The sequence below is a fragment of the Notechis scutatus genome, chromosome 11 (assembly GCF_049901735.1).
Source record: "Notechis scutatus isolate UNSWTSFEM ecotype Mainland chromosome 11, rNotScu1.2, whole genome shotgun sequence".
Classification (NCBI taxonomy): Eukaryota; Metazoa; Chordata; class Lepidosauria; order Squamata; family Elapidae; genus Notechis; species Notechis scutatus.
This window is the reverse complement of record NC_142019.1, coordinates 3,900,717-3,921,988: the sequence shown is the minus strand read 5'-3', so window position 1 is coordinate 3,921,988 and position 21,272 is coordinate 3,900,717. Positions and strand designations below refer to the sequence as shown.

The following is a 21,272-nucleotide window of genomic DNA, read 5'->3' as shown; positions in this document are numbered from 1 at the left end:
GTTGGACTAGTGAGGAAGTGTGTTCCAGCTTTTTGACTGCATTTTTGTGTTCATCCAGGCGGGTGCTTATTCTTCTATTAGTCTGTCCAATGTATGTGGCCGGGCATGATGCACAGGGGACTTCGTATATGCCTTGGTTTTCCAGGTCAATTTTATCTTTGGGGTTGCTAAGGATGGCTGCTATTTTTCTGTCTGTTTTGAAGGCAGTCCTGATGTGATGTCTGTGTAGTACCTTACTAATTTTGTCTGTAGTACCTCTTATGTAGGGCAGGACAGCTGTTCCATAGGTCTGTTCATCTTCTGGGTCTCTATTATGTTTCAGTGTGTTTTTGTGGATCAAGCTGGTGATTTTGCTTTTGTGGAAGCCGTTGGCTGTCAGTACTTTAGTCAGGGTGCATAGTTCAGTCTTAATGTGTGTCTTGTCTGCCAGGCGTTTGGTTCTGGTAATTAGTGTTTTAGCCACGGAGTTTATCTGTGCTGGGTGGTGGTGGGATTGGGCGTTGAGGTAGCGGTTGGTGTGGTTTTCTTCTGGTATATGGTGTGTCCTAGTGTGCCATCTGTTTTTTTGTAGATTAGTACATCTAGGAATGGTAGTTGTTTGTTTGTTTCTGTTTCCATGGTGAACTTGATTTTGGGGTGTGCGCTGTTTAGGTGTGTTAGGAAATTGTTTAGGTTTTCTTGTCCATGGGGCCAAATCACGAATGTGTCATCGATGTATCTTAACCATAGTTTGGGTTTGAGGGTGGCATTGGCCAGGGCTCTGGATTCAATTCTTCCATGAACAGGTTTGCAATGACAGGTGACAGTGGTGATCCCATGGGAGCTCCTTCTATTTGTTTGTATCTTTGTCCTTTGTATATGAAATATGTGTTGGTTAAGCAGTGTTCTGTTAGTTCCATGAGGTGTTTAGCTGGTTGGTATTTATTTTTGATGATTTCAAGGGTCTCTTTTATCGGGACTTGAGTGAATAGTGAAACCACGTCAAAACTTACAAGCAGATCTTCTTGCTCCACGTGTAGATCTTTGATCATTTCCAAGAAGTGGTATGAGTTTTTACATGAGAAGCTGCTGTTTCAGCATGGGGCTGTAGCTCTTTTGCTAGGTGTTTAGCTAGGTTTTGTAGTGGTGCTCCTCTGGAGCTGACTATGGGTCTGAGAGGTATGCCTTCTTTGTGTATTTTTGGGAGGCCGTATAGTTTGGGGCATCTGGAAGATTTCTCTCTGGGTATGATCATGTGTTGGATCTCTTTGCTTATGTGGCTGGTTATAATTTTCTTCTTGGTTAATTTTTCCAGATATGTGGTTGGGTCAGTGTTTATGGGTTTGTATGTGGAGTCTTGGAGTAGGTCTGTCAATTTTGTTTCGTAGTCTTTTCTGTCCATTACTACAGTGGCATTCCTTTGTCTGCTGGGAGGATGATTATGCTGCTATCTCTTTTCAGGGTTTGTAGTGCTTTGATTTCATTTTTCTGTAAGTTGCTTTTTGGTGGTTTGCTTGTGCATAAGATGTTGGTAACTTGGTGTCTTATTTTATCAGCTTCATCTGTATTTAATTTAGTTAGGCTGGATTCTACTGCACATATGATGGATTCTGTGGGGATTTTTTGGGTGCTATAGCATAATTGAATCCTTTGGTTAGGACATCTGTTTCTGTTTTGGTGAGTTCTCTGTTGGAAACGTTGTGCACTAATTGTTTCAGGTGTTGTTGTGAGTTGTTGGGGTTTTCTTGTCATGTTCTAATTTCTTTAATTTTTTCAATAATTTTTCCTGTTTGTAAATACCTTCAGAATCAGCTCTCCAAGTTGTAAGTTGTTTTATCTTGTCCCAAAGTAGAGGGTGGATTTTGCTGCTCAGTTCCAGGTGTAGTGCTAGCAAATCTTTGTTTAACTGATCTAATCGGAATCTCTTACTGTGGAGCTCGTTCCGTAGTAAAGCCATTTCAGTTCTTTTCAGGATACGTTTAGTGGCTGCTGTGCTTTGATGAAATGTTAATTTGAAGCAGGTTGGTGTAGTATTGTTGTCTCTGCAGCTGCGTAGGAATTGGAGGTCACATAGTATTCCTGCTCTTTTAATTTCCAGTTTCTCGTAGGTTTTGATCTGGCTGTTTATTTCCTCCCGTAGAGGTTTGATATTTGTTTTCTTAAGTTTTATGGTACTTACATGTATGGTGTTCGGCTTGGTTCGGGTATTTTCCCACGTCATTGTAGTTCTTTTAAAGTTGTAGCAACGTTTCAGCAGAATCTCATCTGCCATCATCAGGCTTCTGTATTGTGTCGTCTGTGAGTCAGACTTTCACAGCCATTTCAGTTTTAAATTTGGGGCTAGCCTACTGCTGTGCCAGAATGGTTTTTCTTCATCCTGATTGGTTGGGAGTCTTGGTCTGTGTTTATTGGTCTCGGAGTTTGCTGTGTTCTGCTTGATTGGTGTCTCTAATATCTTCTGTCTGTTTTTGGCTCTTTTTGTATCTTGATTGGCTGGCAGCATTGTGTTGCTTTAATGGAGGCCTTTAGTGCAGCTTGGCTTCGGGTAAATGGACGGCTATCATTAGTTAGGAAGCTGGGTTTCATCTGGGTGCCTGGTTGGGGTGTGTTTGAGCTGGAGGTATCAGGGGGATCTGTTTGTGCCCAGGTGTTTGCCTGGCTTGTGGTGTGGAGATTTTTTTGTTTGTGAGTGCAGGCTTCCAAATGATTGACAGCCTGGTGGAATCATCTCTTCTGTTCATGCTTTCTGGTCTTTTTTCAATCTCTATGGCTTCTCTGATGATTCTGTGATTAGGGTTTTCTATAGTGGCCAGGGTTTTGGTGCCATTGAAGTTGATGCTATGACCTGTGGCTTCCATGTGTTGGACTAGTGAGGAAGTGTGTTCCAGCTTTTGACTGCATTTTTGTGTTCATCCAGGCGGGTGCTTATTCTTCTATTAGTCTGTCCAATGTATGTGGCCGGGCATGATGCACAGTACTGACAGCCAACGGCTTCCACAAAAGCAAAATCACCAGCTTGATCCACAAAAACACACTGAAACATAATAGAGACCCAGAAGATGAACAGACCTATGGAACAGCTGTCCTGCCCTACATAAGAGGTACTACAGACAAAATTAGTAAGGTACTACACAGACATCACATCAGGACTGCCTTCAAAAACAGACAGAAAAATAGCAGCCATCCTTAGCAACCCCAAAGATAAAATTGACCTGGAAAACCAAGGCATATACGAAGTCCCCTGTGCATCATGCCCGCCACATACATTGGACAGACTAATAGAAGAATAAGCACCCGCCTGGATGAACACAAAAATGCAGTCAAAAAGCTGGAACACACTTCCTCACTAGTCCAACACATGGAAGCCACAGGTCATAGCATCAACTTCAATGGCACCAAAACCCTGGCCACTATAGAAAACCCTAATCACAGAATCATCAGAGAAGCCATAGAGATTGAAAAAGACCAGAAAGCATGAACAGAAGAGATGATTCCACCAGGCTGTCAATCATTTGGAAGCCTGCACTCACAAACAAAAATCTCCACACCACAAGCCAGGCAAACACCTGGGCACAAACAGATCCCCTGATACCTCCAGCTCAAACACACCCCAACCAGGCACCCAGATGAAACCCAGCTTCCTAACTAATGATAGCCGTCCATTTACCCGAAGCCAAGCTGCACTAAAGGCCTCCATTAAAGCAACACAATGCTGCCAGCCAATCAAGATACAAAAAGAGCCAAAAACAGACAGAAGATATTAGAGACACCAATCAAGCAGAACACAGCAAACTCCGAGACCAATAAACACAGACCAAGACTCCCAACCAATCAGGATGAAGAAAAACCATTCTGGCACAGCAGTAGGCTAGCCCCAAATTTAAAACTGAAATGGCTGTGAAAGTCTGACTCACAGACGAACACAATACAGAAGCCTGATGATGGCAGATGAGATTCTGCTGAAACGTTGCTACAACTTTAAAAGAACTACAATGACGTGGGAAAATACCCGAACCAAGCCGAACACCATACATGTAAGTACCATCGAAAACTTAAGAAAACAAATATATATATATATATATATATATACCGTATTTGCCGGCGTATAAGACGACTGGGCGTATAAGACGAGCCCCCAACATTTCCACTCAAAATATAGTTTTTGTTATATACTCGCAGTATAAGACGACCCCCCCACTTGGAGGCATGCTTTTCAAGGCAAAAAAGTCGTCTCATACGCCGGCAAATACGGTAAGTTGTAACACTTGGGGTATTCTGGATATAATTCTTGATTGACACCCCCAACCCCTTTCCCCCAAACTTACAAAGCCACCAAAATGCTTTAGAGAGGCAGCTTCGCCTTTCTCAGGCTGGCACTCAATTCCTCTCCCTTTGTGACAGCCCCTGCGTGCGTGCCATCGGGACTCCAAGGGTGGGGGATGGACAGCTGCCAACTCTCTCTCTGTGTGTGTGTGTGTGTGTGTGTGTGTGTGTGTGTGGTGTGGAGGGTAATTCCGGCTATCTCTGGCCTCCGCTCGGTTTTAAAGTCGCTTGGCCGGTTCCCAAGTCGCAAGCGCGCGCTGGCCGGGAGACGCGGCGCCGGGTGGAAGCTCGGTGCAGGGGAGGCAGATCTTTCTCTCTTAAGCGGGGAGGGGAGGAGGGGACAAGAGGAGGGACGGGACGGGACAGGGGGCGGGAGGAGGGCGCTCGCCTTCTTCCACCGCCCACCGGACCCTTTCTTCCCAAGGGGACCCTGGAAAGCAGCTCGGGAGCCGGGTGGCCCTGCCCAGCGGGGTCCCATCAGGAACTTCCTGAGGACACCCCCGCCCCAAGCACAGCCCTCCCGGTCTTTCAAAGAGGGAGGGAGAAGTGGGAGGAGCAAATTGCCGCCCCGCCCGCTGCCCAGAAGGAGGGGCGCCACAGTCCACCCCCACCTTCTCCCCCCACTCCCCGGGCCATTACGCGGCTCGGGGCTGGCTGGGCGGCGGCCCGCCAGAGACCCTCCCGCTCCACCCCCACCCCACCTCCAGATTGGCCTCGCAGCGCCCGAGCCGGGCGGAGGGTGGGTGGGTGGGTGGGAGGAGGAGGAAGAGAGACTTCGGCTGGGCTTGAAGGGGCTTCGCAAGTTGCGGAGCTCCGCCCCGTCACTCTTGCACCGAGTGACAATGTATTTACCGCGTATAAGACGACCCCCCACTTGGAGGCATGTTTTTAGGGCAAAAAGTCGTCTTATACGCCGGCAAATACGGTATATATATATATATATATGGATCTTTGGTTATTCGGGTTTCTCCCGCATAAGATTGGAAGTATCTAGGCACGTTTGATGAAGTCTCATTCATCATCTTCAGGCTTCTGTCTTCAGCTCTGTGCTTCTCAGAGTGAAGCACAGAGCTGAAGACAGAAGCCTGAAGATGATGAATGAGACTTCATCAAACGCTGCCTAGATACTTCAATCTTACGCGAGAGAAAACCCGAATAACCAAAGATCCACATACAAATACCCGGAGAACCTCAGAATATATATATATATATATATATATATATATATATATATATATATATATGTATGTATGTATGTATGTATGTATGTATGTATGTATGTATGTATATGTATATGTATATGTATATGTATATGTATATATGTATATATGTATATATGTATATATGTATATATGTATATATGTATATATGTATATATGTATATATATTGTTTTTGCTAATGTTTTTAGAATTTTTCTTTTTACATTTTCAAGGGGAAGTACCAAGCAGAGTCTGAATGATGAGATTTACATGATATAAAATAGATATTAGAAATTTGAATGTTATAATTTTAGAATTCAATGTTTAATGAGAATTCATATGATAATAACAATAAGATTTAAAGGTGTTGCACTTTGATTGGCAATTATAGGGGGAATTTTGCTTCTTAAGAATGTTGGAAAAGAACATATGAAATTGTAAACAAGACAGACAAAAGTACAATGAATAAAAAGATATAAAAATTTAGGTAAAAGAAATACAATTGAATAAGAAGAAAATGAGATAATCATAAAAGAAAATTAAGAGAAATAAAGGGAGAAATAGTGAGAAGTTGGAAAAAGAGTAATAAGATATGAAGTTGAATACATAAGATGAATATGCATATGAAATTGTGTCTGTATGGAAATGTGATAACCCGCAACCATGCTGTACTCAAATAAAATGTTTTATTTGTTTTGTTAAAACTCAATAAAACTTTATTTAAAAAAAACAAAAAAAACCACCCCAAACTGTATCTCTAGCTCCTTCGGTTATTTAAAATGCTACAGGTGTACTGCAACTTTCTTAAAACTAGTTAAAAAGGCTCTCTCTCACAATGTATGGCTCCCTTAGAAAAGAGCAACAGTAATGCATTAGCCCATAGCAGCCTACCCCCATATTAGGGAAGGATGCCTTCTTTTGCTAAGTCAACTGGGGATAAATATGACAGAATCCAAAGAAGGATAACACATTCAATTTATTTTCAAGTGCAATGCTATAGATGCAACCTTGAAAGGGAAAATTCCTTGCTCAGTGTCAATATAAGTAATTTATTGGCCCAGATAATGACTTTTTTATTTTTAGGTTCTAAAGACTTCTGGCTGAACAGAAGTTTGTTTATGTGCTACAGATCCTCCTGCTTCTACCATCTGACCATGCAGAATAGACATTTATTTATTATCCAGCTTTGTGTTTCTCTTTGGATCCAAGTCAACTCCAAGATAATCTACCAATCATATCAACAAAACATTAGAACAGCATTTTGGAAAGTGTCCGTGTTGTTCTAACTGCAGGTCCTCAAACGTGGTGAAAAAACAAAGTGAAATGAATGAGCAGTAGGAGAAATGGAGAAGAGAAAACCACAAGGCTTAGCCATCTACCTTCAAAGTGATGATATATATGACTTTGATTAGTCATTTCCATTTGAAGTAATTTTTATTGTATAGGGGCAATCCCAAGGAAATCCTGTTCCTTGTGGGTCACGAGATTGCTGTCCAATAAAATTGAGAGTTCAAACAAGGTCCTATTTATTTGTTGAAGAGCAGTGGTGCCGCAGTGACTAGAATACAGTATTGCAGGCTAATTCTGCTGACTGCCAGCAGTTTGATCCTGACTGCAGAGAGAGAGAGAGAGAGAGAGAGAGAGGGAGGGAGGGAGGGAGGGAGGGAGGGAGGGAGAGAGAGAGAGAGAGAGAGAGAGAGAGAGAGAGAGAGAGAGAGAGAGAGAGAGAGAGAAGGTAACCTGGAAACACAACTCTCATATATATATATATATATATAAAATAAAATATAAAATAAAAATAAAAATATAAATATAAATGTGAAATACCACTCACGCATCATCACAAAATCTCCAGAACCATAAAGCTTACAAACTTGAAAGATGGCACACATGTTCCTCTTGGTGCTCTTCTAGGTGCTCACTAAGGAAGGATTTTTCGAAATGACTATCAGAGCATTAGTATTTTGTATATTATTATTAACACGCTCTGATACTAAGGAGTTCTACTCCCCCTCCCCATCTGAAAAAAAAACCCTGTTCCAAATGCAAAACACAAGCACAGGAGTTTCAGTTTCAGAGCACCAAGCAGCTTTAGTACAGAACACTTGAGCTAAGCCACGTGCAGGCTCCTTGCTGTCTCCTTCTTGCTCACACAGCAAATACTGTTTCAGTTTCCAAACAGCCCTCAACTCTCTCACACACTGACAGGACACTAGCCAGATGAATACCAATGGATGCTGGTAGGCAGAGGCACAATTCCCCCCCCCCTTATTTTCCTCCCAAAAAACGAAGCCCGATCACATAGTTTCATAGTTCTAAAATAAAACTGCATTCGAGAAAGGAAGACATCCCTTAGCGTTTATAGGACGTACTTGACGTTTGTGTTGGTGCAGATGATATACTCAATCTCATCCGAATACGGGTTCTGAAATGTGAAGCTGCTAGTCCTAATTAACATCCATTCCCGGTTCTTGGTACGAAAGCGATACATCACGGAGAGCACCTGGCCCTTCAGCTTCACCACCTGCAGAATCATTGTAAAGATCAAGGAAAATGACATCACCTTCCAGTCCAAAGGGAAGTTTTACAGAACAGCAAAATACAGAACAGAACTGTTTTACAGAACAGCAAAATAAACCATCTTCAAAAGCTTAAACAGGAAGACCCTCAGCTGATGAAGTGAGCTGCTTTTGTCCTTATATGTGACTTTTAAGAAGGTCACATAAGGAAATTTTGAAGTCAATTGTGGCTTAAAGTCAAACACTACCTGTAGTAGTATTTATTTGAACAGCAAGTGTGTAATCTCTTCTTTTGCCAGCAAATATTGTAAATATGCTGTGTCACTACAGAATCTTGTTTTTCTTTTTCTTTTTTAATTTTATTGGTTTTTAAAAACAAACATAAACAAACAAAACATAAAAACATCAAACTATCTTCCATAGGTGTACATACAGTGTGCCGGTTGGTTTACAAATTGTTTTGTGCTTCCATTTCGTAGTCTTTAATTACAATTACATTACATATAATCTCATATTGTCAATCAAAAATTAAATACCTTAGTATCATTATTAATCAATCATTTGACTATACTTTTATTCATTCATGTTTTACAAGATAACCATAATTTACTAAGTTTATTTTATAACAGTTCATATTGTCATCCCAAATCTATCCTAGAATCATTTTGTAGATATAATAAGAAAAGAATGCATCTTTATATATTTATTATTTTCTAAAAGTCTACATATTTCATTACTGTACTTTATTGTCTAACCATTGATAGAAAAGCTCCCAAATTTTATAAAATTGTTTATCTTCTTGTTCTCTAATTTCAAATGTCAATCTACTCATTTCAGCACATTCCAATATTTTCTTAATGATTTCCTCCTGTGATGGTATTTTCTCATTTTTCCAGTTTTTAGCAAATACAATCCTAGCCGCTGTTAATACATTTACAATCAGGTATTTCAAGCCTTTACTATATATTTCAGGTAAAATTCCCAATAAAAATATCTCTGGTTTCAAGTCTATATGTTTTTTTGTCATTTTTTCCAACCACATGTGGATTTTAGTACAGTATTTTTTAGCATCCGCACAAGTCCACCATATACGGTAATATGAGCCAGGTGTCTGATGACATTTCCAACATTTTTCGGATTTATTCTTGAACATTCTTGCTATTCTTGTCGGGGGGAAATGCCACCTGTAAAACATCTTATACAAATTTTCTTTATATGCTGTTGACATTGTCATTTTATAATTTTGAGACCACAATTTTTGCCATTTCTCTAAATCAATCCCATATCCAAAATTCTTCCCCCAAGCGATCATAGTTTCTTTAACTTGTTCTTCTTCTAGTTTAATTTCTAATAAATATCCATACAATTTTTTAATCACCTTTTCATCAGTACCTGTCAAAATCTTATCTAAGTCAGTCAGTTTATCATAGAAACCTTGTTTTAGAATCTTTATCATACCTTGAATGTATTTGCGCATATGAGAACCAATTCATCTTTATACCTTGTTCCTCTAGTTTTTGCATAGATTTAAGTTCACCCTTTTCATTCAATATTTCACCATATCTAACTGTTTGTTCCTTTTTGTATATTATAGGATACGAAAATGCTTCAATAGTCGATAACCAGACTGGAATTTTCAAATAACATTGTCTTTTAATCTTCTCCCAGTTTAACCACAGAGACTCCCATATATAATGTCTTCTAAAATACCCATGTTTTAGTTCCTTTGTACCATAAAAAAGCATGCCACCCCAACAACAAATCATGTCCTTCTAATGCCAACAATCTAGTATTTCTTAGTGTTATCCATTCCTTAACCCACATCAAATTTGTAGCTTGATAGTACAACTCTCAATTAGGCAAACCAAATCCTCCTCTAATTCTAGCATCTTGCAAAAGTTTTAACTTTATTCTCGCTTTCTTACCTTGCCATATATATTTCAACACAATTTTATTTAAATCTTCAAAGTTGTCTTTTCCAAGCCTAATTGGAATTGTTTGAAACAAATATAAAATTCTGGGTAATATATTCATCTTGATTGTTGAAATTCTCCCTATTAGTGACAGTTGTGAGTTTTTCCATTTCGCCAAATCTAGCGCTATCTGCTGTTTAAGTTTAATATAATTATTCTCTTTTAATGTACTACATCTTACTGTCAAATATATCCCCAAGTACTTGATCTTATTCGTGACGTGAATTTTCAATAGATCTGCCAGTTCTTCCTTTTGTCTTAATAGCATATTCTTTGTCAAAATCTTTGTCTTATCTTTATTTATTTTCAAACCAGCCACCTTTCCATATGTCTCTATCTTTTCTATCAATTTTGATGCTGTTTCTAAAGGGTCTTCTAAGATGAAAACCAGATCATCCGCAAATGTTTGCAGCTTAAATTCTTCCTTTTTGATTTTCATTCCTTTTATATTCTTTTCATCTCTAATATTTCTGTTTAACACTTCCAAAGTTAACACAAACAACAAAGGTGATAGTGGGCACCCTTGTCTTGTTCCTTTTCTTATATTAATAGAGTCTGTCAGTTCTCCCTCTATCATTACCTTTGCCGTTTGCTTATAGTATATAGCTTCTATTGCTTGAATAAATTTTCTAGCAAAACCCATCTGTTCCAACAGTAATACCATGAATCGCCAATTCACATTATCAAATGCCTTCTGTGCATCTAAAAATATCAGAGCCATTTGTTTTTCAGGATGTGCCTCGTAGTATTGCAAGGTATCCAAGATTACTCTCATATTGTCTTTAATTTGTCTCTTTGGCAGAAATCCATTTTGATCAGGATGGATAAAATTATTTAAATATTTTTTAAGTCTTTCTGCCAATATTGAGGGAAAGATTTTATAATCTGCATTTAGTAGAGAAATGGGTCTATAGTTCTTAATTTGTAATGGGTGGGCCTCCTCTTTTGGAATAAGTGTAATATAGGCTTCTGACCATGATTTAGGTATCTTCTTCTTTAACATAACTTCATTCATAACTTCTAGCAATGGAAGATTCAACGATTCTTGTAATGTTTTATATAATTCTGCCGGAAGTCCATCTGGACCTGGTGCCTTTCCATTATTTTGCTTCTTGAGTGCTTCAGTTAGCTCCATCATTGTTATATTGCTTTCTAACATTTTTTCAGTTTCTTTAGGTATCTGAGGTAAATTAGCATTCTGTAAGTACTGCTTAACTCTTTCCTCATCAATATTCTCTTGCATATATAATTTCCCATAGAAGTCTCAAATGATTTCCTTCTTCTCTTTGCTACCATGGCAAACTTAGCCTTGGTCATCTATTAATTGCAATATTTTCCTTGATTCTTTCTCCTTTCTCAATTTGTATGCTAACCATCTACCTGGTTTGTTTGCGTCTTCAAAGTAGTTCTGTTTAGCACCTCTAATTTTCTGTGCTAATTCTTCTTTTTCTATTTGACCCATTTTGTGTTTAATTATATCCATTTTTAGCTTGATGTCCTTTTTCTGTGGCATTTTCTGTAGCTCTTTTTCAAGTCCTTTATACCAGGGGTCCCCAACCACCGGGCCGCGGACCGGTACCGGGCCGTGGAGCACTCTCTACCGGGCCGCAAAGAATTTTTTTTTTAAAAAATGGCGGCTTTCTTCACCTTCGGTGAATGCTGCTGGGATCGGGGATCAAGGACACAAATGAAAGAAGGGGAGGGAGGAAGCAACCGAAGCCTGTCCTTCTCTCTGGGTCAGCTCTCTCAGTCGCTCTCTCGCTCCTCCACCAGCCCAGGAAGAAACTGCTTCAAAGAAGGGGGGGGGGGCTTTTCCTGTCGCCGCAGCGCCTCCGAAGCGCCCGTTTCTCCCCCACCCCCACCCCGTCCGCCCGCCCGCCCGCGCGCGCGCGTGCACTGGGTTCAACTCAGTGCTTCGTTCTGCCTGCCTGCCTGCCTTCGTTAATGGTTGAATCGGAACAGCTTCGGCTGAGTAAAAGAGGCGAATAGTTATTATTCTCAGCTGAAGCTGCTCCCAAACAACCAGAAACTAAGGCAGGCAGGCAGGCAGGCAGAACGGGACACTGTGGATTGAAGCGCGCGTGTGCGCGCGCGGGCGGGAGTGGGGGTGAAACGGGCGCTTCGGAATAGCTGCGGCGACAGGAACCCCCCCCCCGCTTCTTTGAAGCAGTTTCTTCCTGGGCTGGTGGAGGAGCGAGAGAGCAAGCCTCCTTCTCTTCTCTCTCCCCCCCCCGGTCCTTGCAAAAATTTTCTGCTTGAAACCGGTCCCTGGTACAAAAAGGTTGGGGACCACTGCTTTATACTCATCCTCTAAAGCCTTAGAGGCTAATCTTTTCATGGTATTTCTTTTCCTTGTATAATCTATTATCAAGCCTCTGGCATATGCCTTCATTGTATCCCATACGTTCTGGATTGATGTATCTTCTTTTTTGTTTTCTCTAAAGAAAAAAGCCAATTCTTTCTCCATCCACTGTGTGAAGTCTTTTTCCTTTAAAATAGTATTATTTAACGTCCATCTAGATCTTCTTTTTTGTCCTTTCCATTTAATTGTCATTGGATTGTGATCTGCCCAAATACTTGTTTCAATATTTATTTCTTGAATGTTAGATATTATTTCTGTTGATATCCATATCATATCTATTCTGAACCATGATAAGTGTCTATTTGAATAGAAGGTGTTTTGTTTAGTTTTAGCATTTCTTTCTCTCCATGTATCTTTTAAGTTTATTTCATCTACCATTTAAAAAAAAATATTTATGGAGAGTCTTTCTGTTTTGCTTTATTGTTTTCTGTGCTGTATAGTCCAATTTATTGTCTACAATTCCATTAATATCTCCCATCATAACTATATTAGCATAGTCCAGTTCAATTATTTTCATATGTAATTTTTTGTAGAATTCTTCTTGTTTGTCATTCGGAGCATAAATTGCAATCAGGAGTGTTTTCATATTATTTTCCATTATTTCCACCATTAGTATTCTTCCATCATCATCGGTATAGATCAATTTTGCTGGGATGGTCTCTTTAATATATAAAACCACTCCTCTTTTCTTACATTGGGTCAAGGAAGTAAATATTTTCCCTAATTTTGGCTGTACCAACAATTGTTCATATTGTTTTTTAATATGTACTTCTTGTAGACAAATTATATCAAATTTTAATTTCTCTAATTTATGAAAGGTTTTCCTTCTTTTAATGGCTGAGTTAAGTCCATTTATATTAATTGTAATCAATTTTTTCTCTTCCATGGTTATATTTTATAGTTAAGTTTAGCAGCTCTCATAGATCTTAGTTCACGTTGTTCTTTGGCTTCCACCTTTCCACCTACTGCGCCTTCTTCTTTTTCAGTTGCCATTTGGCAGTCCTCTTGGAATTCAATTAGTGAGATCTCTTTTTCTGCCTCTTCCTCTTTCCTTCCAAAAAAATTCTGTATAAAATAATTCCGCTTTCTCAATTGAGTCAATTCTATGTCTCTGTTCTTGCCATGTGAACATTAAACCTTCTGGAATCAGCCATCTATAATTCACCTCTTTTTTAAGTAGCATTTTAGTCAGGAATCGGTATTCTCTTCTCATCTCTCTCACTCTTCTGGGTATTTGTTTCAAGACCATAATCTCCTTGTCTTTGTATTTCAATGTTTTCTCTTTTGCCACTGGCAATATTTGTGTTTTAATGGCTTTCTTTGTAAATCTAATGTGAACTTCTCTTGGTAAGCTATTTCTCATCGCATATCTTGTGAAAACTTGATAAACCTCATCTATTCCATCCATCATCTTCTCTTGAGTTATTTCCAAAGCTTCAGCCAGTACTTCTATCATTATCTCAGCTAGGTTTTGTCCTTTTTGTTCCTCTACATTTTGGAATCTAAGATAGAATTCTAATCTATCCATCTCCCATCTCAACATACTACTTTTATCTTGTTCAACCACCATTAATCTATTATCAATATCTCCAATCTTCTAGTCTCTTTGTTTATCTTCTTCTTCAATTTTTTGGAATCTCTCATCATACTTCAACATCATTTGTTGGATGTTCTCCACTTTTTCATCGGTTTTCCCTGTTCTTTGTTTAATGTTCTCTGTTCTTTGTTCAATGTTCTCTGTTCTTTGTTCAATGTTCTCTATTCTCTTTTCAATATTCTCTGATCTTGCTTGAATATTTTGAATTCCTTGCATAATCATCTGCAGAGTCACTTTTTCTTGTTCTTTTTCTTGCTTTAACTGTCTGTATTGAACGTTGTCCTCCAGATGGTGGAGAGGAAGAAGTAGAAGTTGAAGAACCAGGAGCTATAAATTTCCTACTCATTTTAAGCAATTCAAAATCTTCAGGTTCTTCTAAACCTTAATCCAATTGTGAAGTAACCAATTATAGTTCAAAATAAAAATAGTAGAAAAAAGAAGCCCAATAATAATAATAAAAAAAAGAAAAAAAAGGGAGGACAAAATTTCTTCAGGTTCTTGTATCCAATCAATAGTTAGATAAAGAAAAAGACTTAAGGAAAAAAAAGGAAAAGGAAAAATTCTTCAGGTTCTTCAACACCTTAATCCAACTGAAAAATCTCAAATAGAAAAAAGTGCATAAAAATAAACCAGAAAGGTAGATGAAAAAACAAAAATACCAGGAAAGGAGAAAAAAAAGAGGCCTTTAAGGGTTTCCCTTTAAAATAAAAAGCAAACGTAGAGATTGGACTTCCAAAAAAAGAAAGAAAGAAAGAAAGAAAAACAAAGACAAGCTCCAACAAAGCCAAAAAACCCAAATAGTTATTACAAAAAAAAAAAAAAAAGATAAAAAAATACAATAAAGCTGGTGAGGAGGGATAGCACAACTTAGGAAAAGTAAAAAGGGCACACTGCACTTTGTTTGATTATCCAAGGCTCTTATTATAACTCTCTTCTCCAAAATCTTATCACCTTTTTCCCCCCTACGTTTCAACACCAGACTCCAGCTGTTGATAGAAACCCAGAAGAGCACCTGCAATAATACTCTCCCATGCTCTTCCCTCTATCTTATCAAACAGGCAATGTCCTTGGAAAAGAGTCTCAGTTCTTTCTTTCTCAGCTTTGTCTGGTCACAGGGAAACAGAATATTTTCAAGCCTCTAGTTGGCAGTGTTACAAAGTTTCTTTGCTCTCACTTTCCCCCTCCTTTTCCGAGCAGGATATAATAAGAATTAATAAAAAAAGAAAAGATTTTTTTTTTAAAAATGAAATAACTAAAGGGAGCCTCTAGCCTAAAATATTACAACATCAAAAAGGAGAAGAAAAAAATAGATATAAACGAAAAAAACAGTCCAGTTTCAAAATACAAGATCATATATAGAAAATCCAGCAATGAGAAAAACAAAACAAAACATTACTTTGACATTCCTGTTTAAAATCGCCGCTTAATCACTTCTGTCAAAACTTTTACAGATTCTTTCTTTTCCTTAGGGTATCCTTTCAAATCTTAAAGTAAAGAAAAAGTTCTCACCAAACCAGCACACTTTCTCTTTCTGCTCTCTTCCATTTCGGAGCTGTCCCAACTTCAGCAGCTTTAATGGCTGCCTCTTTGCCGCTGGCAAGAAGAGCTTCTCCTGGATCTACCAGGGACTTTGCGGTATCCCTGGGATTGACAGGATGCGCTCTTCACTTTCACCATCTCTTCGGGATGGTTTAGATCCAATAGGACCGTCCAGGAGCAAAGATATCGGCAGCGATCTGAGACCTCCAAGATCGCATGCCGTATCATCGCGACGCCAGCTCCGCCCTCCCAAAATCTTGTTTTTCTTATTTCACAATGGAATAACTATAAGCTGGAGGAAACTCAAGGAACTTGTGCACATCCCAAACAGCTAACCCATTAACATTCAGCCTTTCAGTAGGAAAACAAGGAAGTGCTGAGTTTCAAGCAAGGACCAAAGCAATCTAACCTGCAGCTAAATGTGGCAAGGAAAGCAGCTGGAATGTGAGCCTGGTAACCGGCCAAAGCAATTTGTCAAAAGGCATGCTGGATAAATCAAAATTGATTTGTCTTACCATGACACAAATTCCAATTTCTCCTCTGAAAAGATGGAGCTCAGTGTAGAATTGATTACACATGCTCTTTAGCTCTTTGATTTGAATTATTTGCTGAGTAAAAAAAAAATTGGGGGGGGGGGGGAGCTAGACATTTATTACTACCAGTTGTAAGAAAGTTTTAAAATAATCCGATATCTATAAATCATCAACTGAGATTTTCCAAATGCATGATTTGACAGCTTAACAGAGTTGAAATTGGCAGAATAGCATTCACTGGCTTGGGCTGCGGGAGTTACAGGCATTTAATAGCTTTGGTTTTGTTAAACATGAGATGAAAGGTGAATGAGATGAACTAGGGATGGTGTATTGAACACATTTTTACAACTAAAAAAGACCTGAACTTGAAGTTCTAACATGCAAAACAAACAGAAGACCGTATTGATAGCATTCAAATTATGATTTGTAACAGAATTTCTGATTGCAATGAACAGCTTAGGGGAGCATTGGAGAATATAATTTTATGCTTCCATATAGTTCTAGGATTCAGCATGAACACGCAGCGCATAAATAGAACATAGAATAATGGAGTTGGAAGGGACCTTGGAGGTCTTCTAGTCCAACCCACTGCTTGAGTAGAAGACCCTATATTGTTTCAGACAAGTGGTTGTCAGGTCTCTTCTTAAAAGCCTCCAGTGATGGAACATCCACAACTTCTAAAGGCAAACTATTCCATTGGATGATTGCTCACAGCATTAGGAAATTTCTCCTTAGTTCTAGGTTGCTTCTCTCCTTGGTTAGTTTCCATCTATCGTTCCTTGTCTTGCCTTTTGGTGCTTTGGAAAATAGTTTGACATATTTGTAGGAGCCCCTCAAATATTGTAATACTGCTATCGCATCTCCCCTAGTCCTTCTTTTCATTAGACTAGACAGAGCCAATTCCTGTAACCGTTCTTTGTATCTTTTAGCCTCCAGCTCCTTGATCGTTCTTGTTGTTCTTCTCTGCACTCTTTCCAAAGTCTCAACATCTTTTGTATACTGTGGTGAGCAGAACTGGATGCAGTAAATGTGGGTTTACTAATGAACTCAAGATTAACAAACTTAAATTAAGTTTCTTTCACATTACAAATAATTATTTATGCTATATTACATACTTGCCTGCTATTATTATCTTATACCTGATTTCACATTGGGATGAAGAATACAAAGAGACCGTATGAATAAAGAAAATGTTACCTGCTGGAAACTTTCTCTTAAATGACTTTGATCTTCTGGATGGCAGAATTCTAAAATATCTTTCCCCAAAAGATCCTGGTAAGCAAATCAGAGAAGGAGAAAAAAACCATACCAGTTTAAAAAAATGTTACAAATTGCCAGAGGAATAGTTTACTAACAATTAATTCACTAAATGTATAGAAATAAATGTTGATTAATAGAAAAAATAAGCAAGGCTGCAACAATTTGTTTGCAAATCTTTCAGATGAATACATTTTAAGACATGACTTACAAAACAATAGCAGAGATAAGGATAATTATTTCCAGATGCTCCCAGTCTCAAAGTATCTACCACACAATACAACTGAATCAGCCATAGTTTTTCACTTTACATTTCAAACTTGCACTTTATGTATGGAGAAGAGCCAATAAGACTAACATAAGATATATATTTATAGAAGATACATGAGTTAATGAAAAAGGAATGTTATTTAAGACATTTAAGGCTCAATCTTCTTCCTTTCCTTTCCTTTCCTTTCCTTTCCTTTCCTTTCCTTTCCTTTCCTTTCCTTTCCTTTCCTTTCCTTTCCTTTCCTTTCCTTTCCTTTCCTTTCCTTCCCTTCCCTTCCCTTCCCTTCCCTTCCCTTCCCTTCCCTTTTCTTCCCTCCTTCCTCTTGAGAACCCAGCCCTCCATTTCTGACTCTGGACCTCTTTAGAAATATTCAGAGGCAAACTCTGAATATTTGGCAACTTAGGCAAAAAGAATGAACAGACCTGGGGCTGATAGCCAATAACACTGATGCATCTTGGATCCACAAAGGTAATTATTCCATCGGAGCTATGCCTGGATAAGAATTCTGTGGGGACCGACATTCCATTCATATCCATGCATACCGGCGAACTGGTCACCTGAGAAAAATAATGTACACATGCTTTATTTCATAAAAATGGCAGGGGGTGGGGGGAATAATCAAAATACAGTTTACAAGAAAGGATTTTATTGATGCTTGTGAAAGAAAACTGCATAACAGTTTATAACTTGATGCAACATTCAATAGAAGATCGAATGGTTATGGATCTGAGCCTGTAACTTCCCATCTCAAATGGGAACGATCATTTAAACAATCAGATAGGACAAAGGAAGGTCTGGCATGCAGGACAATTAAATAATATTTTTAAAAAGGCCAGGCTGGGTTTCCCAAATAACCTTCTTAAAAATGCTCAAAACACCCAGAACATCGGAAGCAAAAGATTTAAAATAATAAGAACTCCGTTCAGTGCTAATCATTCCATTGAAAATCAGACCCCAAACTGCCTGAATGCACTTGCAAACAGGAATGAAAATTTCCCAGAAAACTGCTGGTGAGGAATATGGTCATTGGGATAAATCAGTGGGTTAGAAAGTGATACCTACGATACAGAGTTTTTCAGGAGCAATCCAACTTTTTGGCAGCAGTGAGAGAGATCTTGGCCAACTGAGAAAACCATGCGAGTACAGAGGGTATTGTGACAAAATGGGCACTAGACCAGATTGCTCTTGTGTGAACCCTTCTCTCTCTGTCCCACAGTGCCAGATGCACTTCTCAAGCAAAGAAGCACGTCCCAGCATTGTTAGCCCTTAAATGGTCTCCCCCAGAACTGAAATCGTGTCAACCTGTCACCCTAAGGAAGGAGAAGGGCTCCGGCTTCCAGCTGGATTATGTACTTCCTGGGGAGAGAAGAGTTCATCATGTACGCTCTTCCTGATTTCTTTGCGGTGACACTTCCCTAGGTGTTGACCTCACAGCGTGGCTTGGGTGAAAGGCTTTTGGTTCTCTACATATCGTGAATAATCCTTCGGAACTGTAGTCTTATTTTGACAGCTGCATTGTTAGCAGATTATGTTCTTCCTCTCCCTGTTTCTGCAACCCCAAAGTAATGTTTGGCTTTCATACTTAAGGCATAAAAGAAGTCAGCAGTGCCAAGACCACACTTTGCCTCTTCAAGGAAGTCAGCGACACAGAAAACCAAATGAGACTAAAGACTTCCAGTATCAAGGACTTTACATGAGCATATCTACCTTTAATAATATTCAGGAAAAACCAGTGTAGTTGTCTTATTCTTGTATGCAGCTTACCTGATTAGTCACTATGTAAAATAAGACCCCTGGTTTTTTCCTATTCAAAGAAAATTTGCCACTCCTATTGCCCATTGACTCTGATCTGTGTGTATGGATTCAACCTGTGATGGGGAACCTCGTGTTCTGCTCAAAATAAAAGACCAATGGTCATCACAAGTCAAGAATCAGGACAAGGTCCTCTTGATGCTGTTTCCTTGCCTCCAGAAGTTCTGGATGCTCCATCACTGGAGGTTTTCAAAAAGAGCTGGGCAGCCAGGGGTAGTATTCTACCAGTTCGGACTGGTTAGAACCGGTAGTTAGGATTCTGTGCAGTTTGGAGAACCGACAAATCGTGCCCCTGGCTGACCCTGCCCCTCTCTGTCCACCCCTCCCCTCCCTTCCCCACCCAGTCAGTCCTTATTGTGTATGTGCAACATCACTGACTGCATTCGGTGTGCTTGCATCTCCAACCAGGTATGAAAACCAATGATGGAGAGTCTCTACCAGGTAGACCAATCTTCCTTAGCTTAATGTGTTGAATCCCTGCTGCAAGGTGCATCGAAGCGGCAAGACTTGTACATACGGTAGCATACAAATAGCCTTTGGTGTAATTTCCAAAGCCTGCAGCAGGAGAACATTTCAGACTTTTGGTAAGAGATGCTTTTCCTTTCCCTATAGGCTGCTGGTTGAAGAGATGGAAAGGGGGAATGTTGCAAAGGAATGGAGGCACCATTCTACTTTGGGCATTGATTCTAACCTGTGTTGACTTCAGCCCTGTCTCTTATCTTTGAGATAATGTGATACACAGCAGAAAGACTATCCACCTTAAGCGTTAGATGAACCACAGCTTTGACTCCAACAGATTCCTTAATAGGGAAGAATAACACCTCTAGACATCAAGAAGTGATCCATAGTCCCGAATTATACACAATGAAGTATGTAGATCTTACATGTATTCGGATAGTGATATATTTGGTAGCATTGTTATACTTCTGCTCTACTGGCCTCACATTTTCAGCTGGGATTACTGTTGTAATTTGAAGTCCACTTTAGAATAGAATTACAGAGTTGGAAGCAACCTTGGAGATCTTCTAGTCCACCTCCTGCTCAGCCCTATACCATTTCAGATAAATGGCTGTCCAATCTCTTCTTTAAAATTTCCAGTATTGGAGTATTTATAACTTCTGGATTGTTCCACTGATTAATTGTTCTGTCAGGGAATTTCTTCTTAGTTCTAGGTTGCTTCTCTCCTTGATTAGTTTCCCTCCATTGTTTTTCACCCTGCCCTCCGGTGCTTTGGAGAATAGCTTTTATAATAATTTAAAACAAGCAAACAAACAAATAAATAAGCAAGCCACAGAGTTAACTTCTGCAAGCCTTTTTGTAACCAAAAAGCATTTTTTACCTGAAGTCTTCCTATCGCCACCAGGCAATATTTGCTGCCTTGACCCACTTCAGCATCTTCTTCCGGTATGGTCATTCCTAAAATTATTTTCCCAAAACAACAATTTGTTCAAAAAAAAAAAAAAAGTTAGAAGGATCAGAAAGATGAGAAAGAACTTTTCAACTACTCTGCCCTGGGAAGAAGATAAGATGGCATTATTTGAGCAAATTTTCTGGTACCAGTAAAAGCATATTGAAGCTGTCCTGCTGTTAATAATTTTCAGTACAGAGATTGAAAAAAACATATTTCTGCTCCTTTTAGTTCTGAAATACTTCGGCTCTTGAACCTGTTTCTTCATAATTTGCTTTTAATGGTTTGTTTTTGTATACTGCATTGCTGGCCCATGCTAAACCAAGTAGATGTTTACAGACATTCCTGTACATACAAAATAAGAATAAAAATAGAAAAGTGATCGCATCATCCAGATATTAAACTTGTCATTTCAGGGCAGTTGTTTTTACTGTAAATCACCAACATATTGTATGATGTTGAAAAGAAACAGCTGCCTGAAAAAAAAAAAGCAAGAAGT

General features: G+C 39.1%; 2 protein-coding genes across 3 annotated transcripts in view; one reads left to right on the top strand and one right to left on the bottom strand.

The window, feature by feature from the left end:
• CTXND1 (cortexin domain containing 1) overlaps window positions 1-21,272 on the top strand; it is a 413,279-nt gene that overhangs the window by 287,799 nt on the left and 104,208 nt on the right. The window lies entirely within an intron of this gene.
• ARNT2 (aryl hydrocarbon receptor nuclear translocator 2) overlaps window positions 1-21,272 on the bottom strand; it is a 110,286-nt gene that overhangs the window by 21,995 nt on the left and 67,019 nt on the right. For both annotated transcript variants that reach the window (XM_087972616.1, XM_087972617.1), the window contains 4 exons: window positions 20,705-20,781; window positions 17,976-18,110; window positions 17,223-17,297; window positions 7,875-8,026 (listed from right to left, as the gene is read on the bottom strand). In XM_087972616.1, coding sequence (XP_087828742.1) covers window positions 7,875-8,026; window positions 17,223-17,297; window positions 17,976-18,110; window positions 20,705-20,781 — 439 coding nt within the window. The remainder of the gene's footprint in view (window positions 1-7,874; window positions 8,027-17,222; window positions 17,298-17,975; window positions 18,111-20,704; window positions 20,782-21,272) is intronic.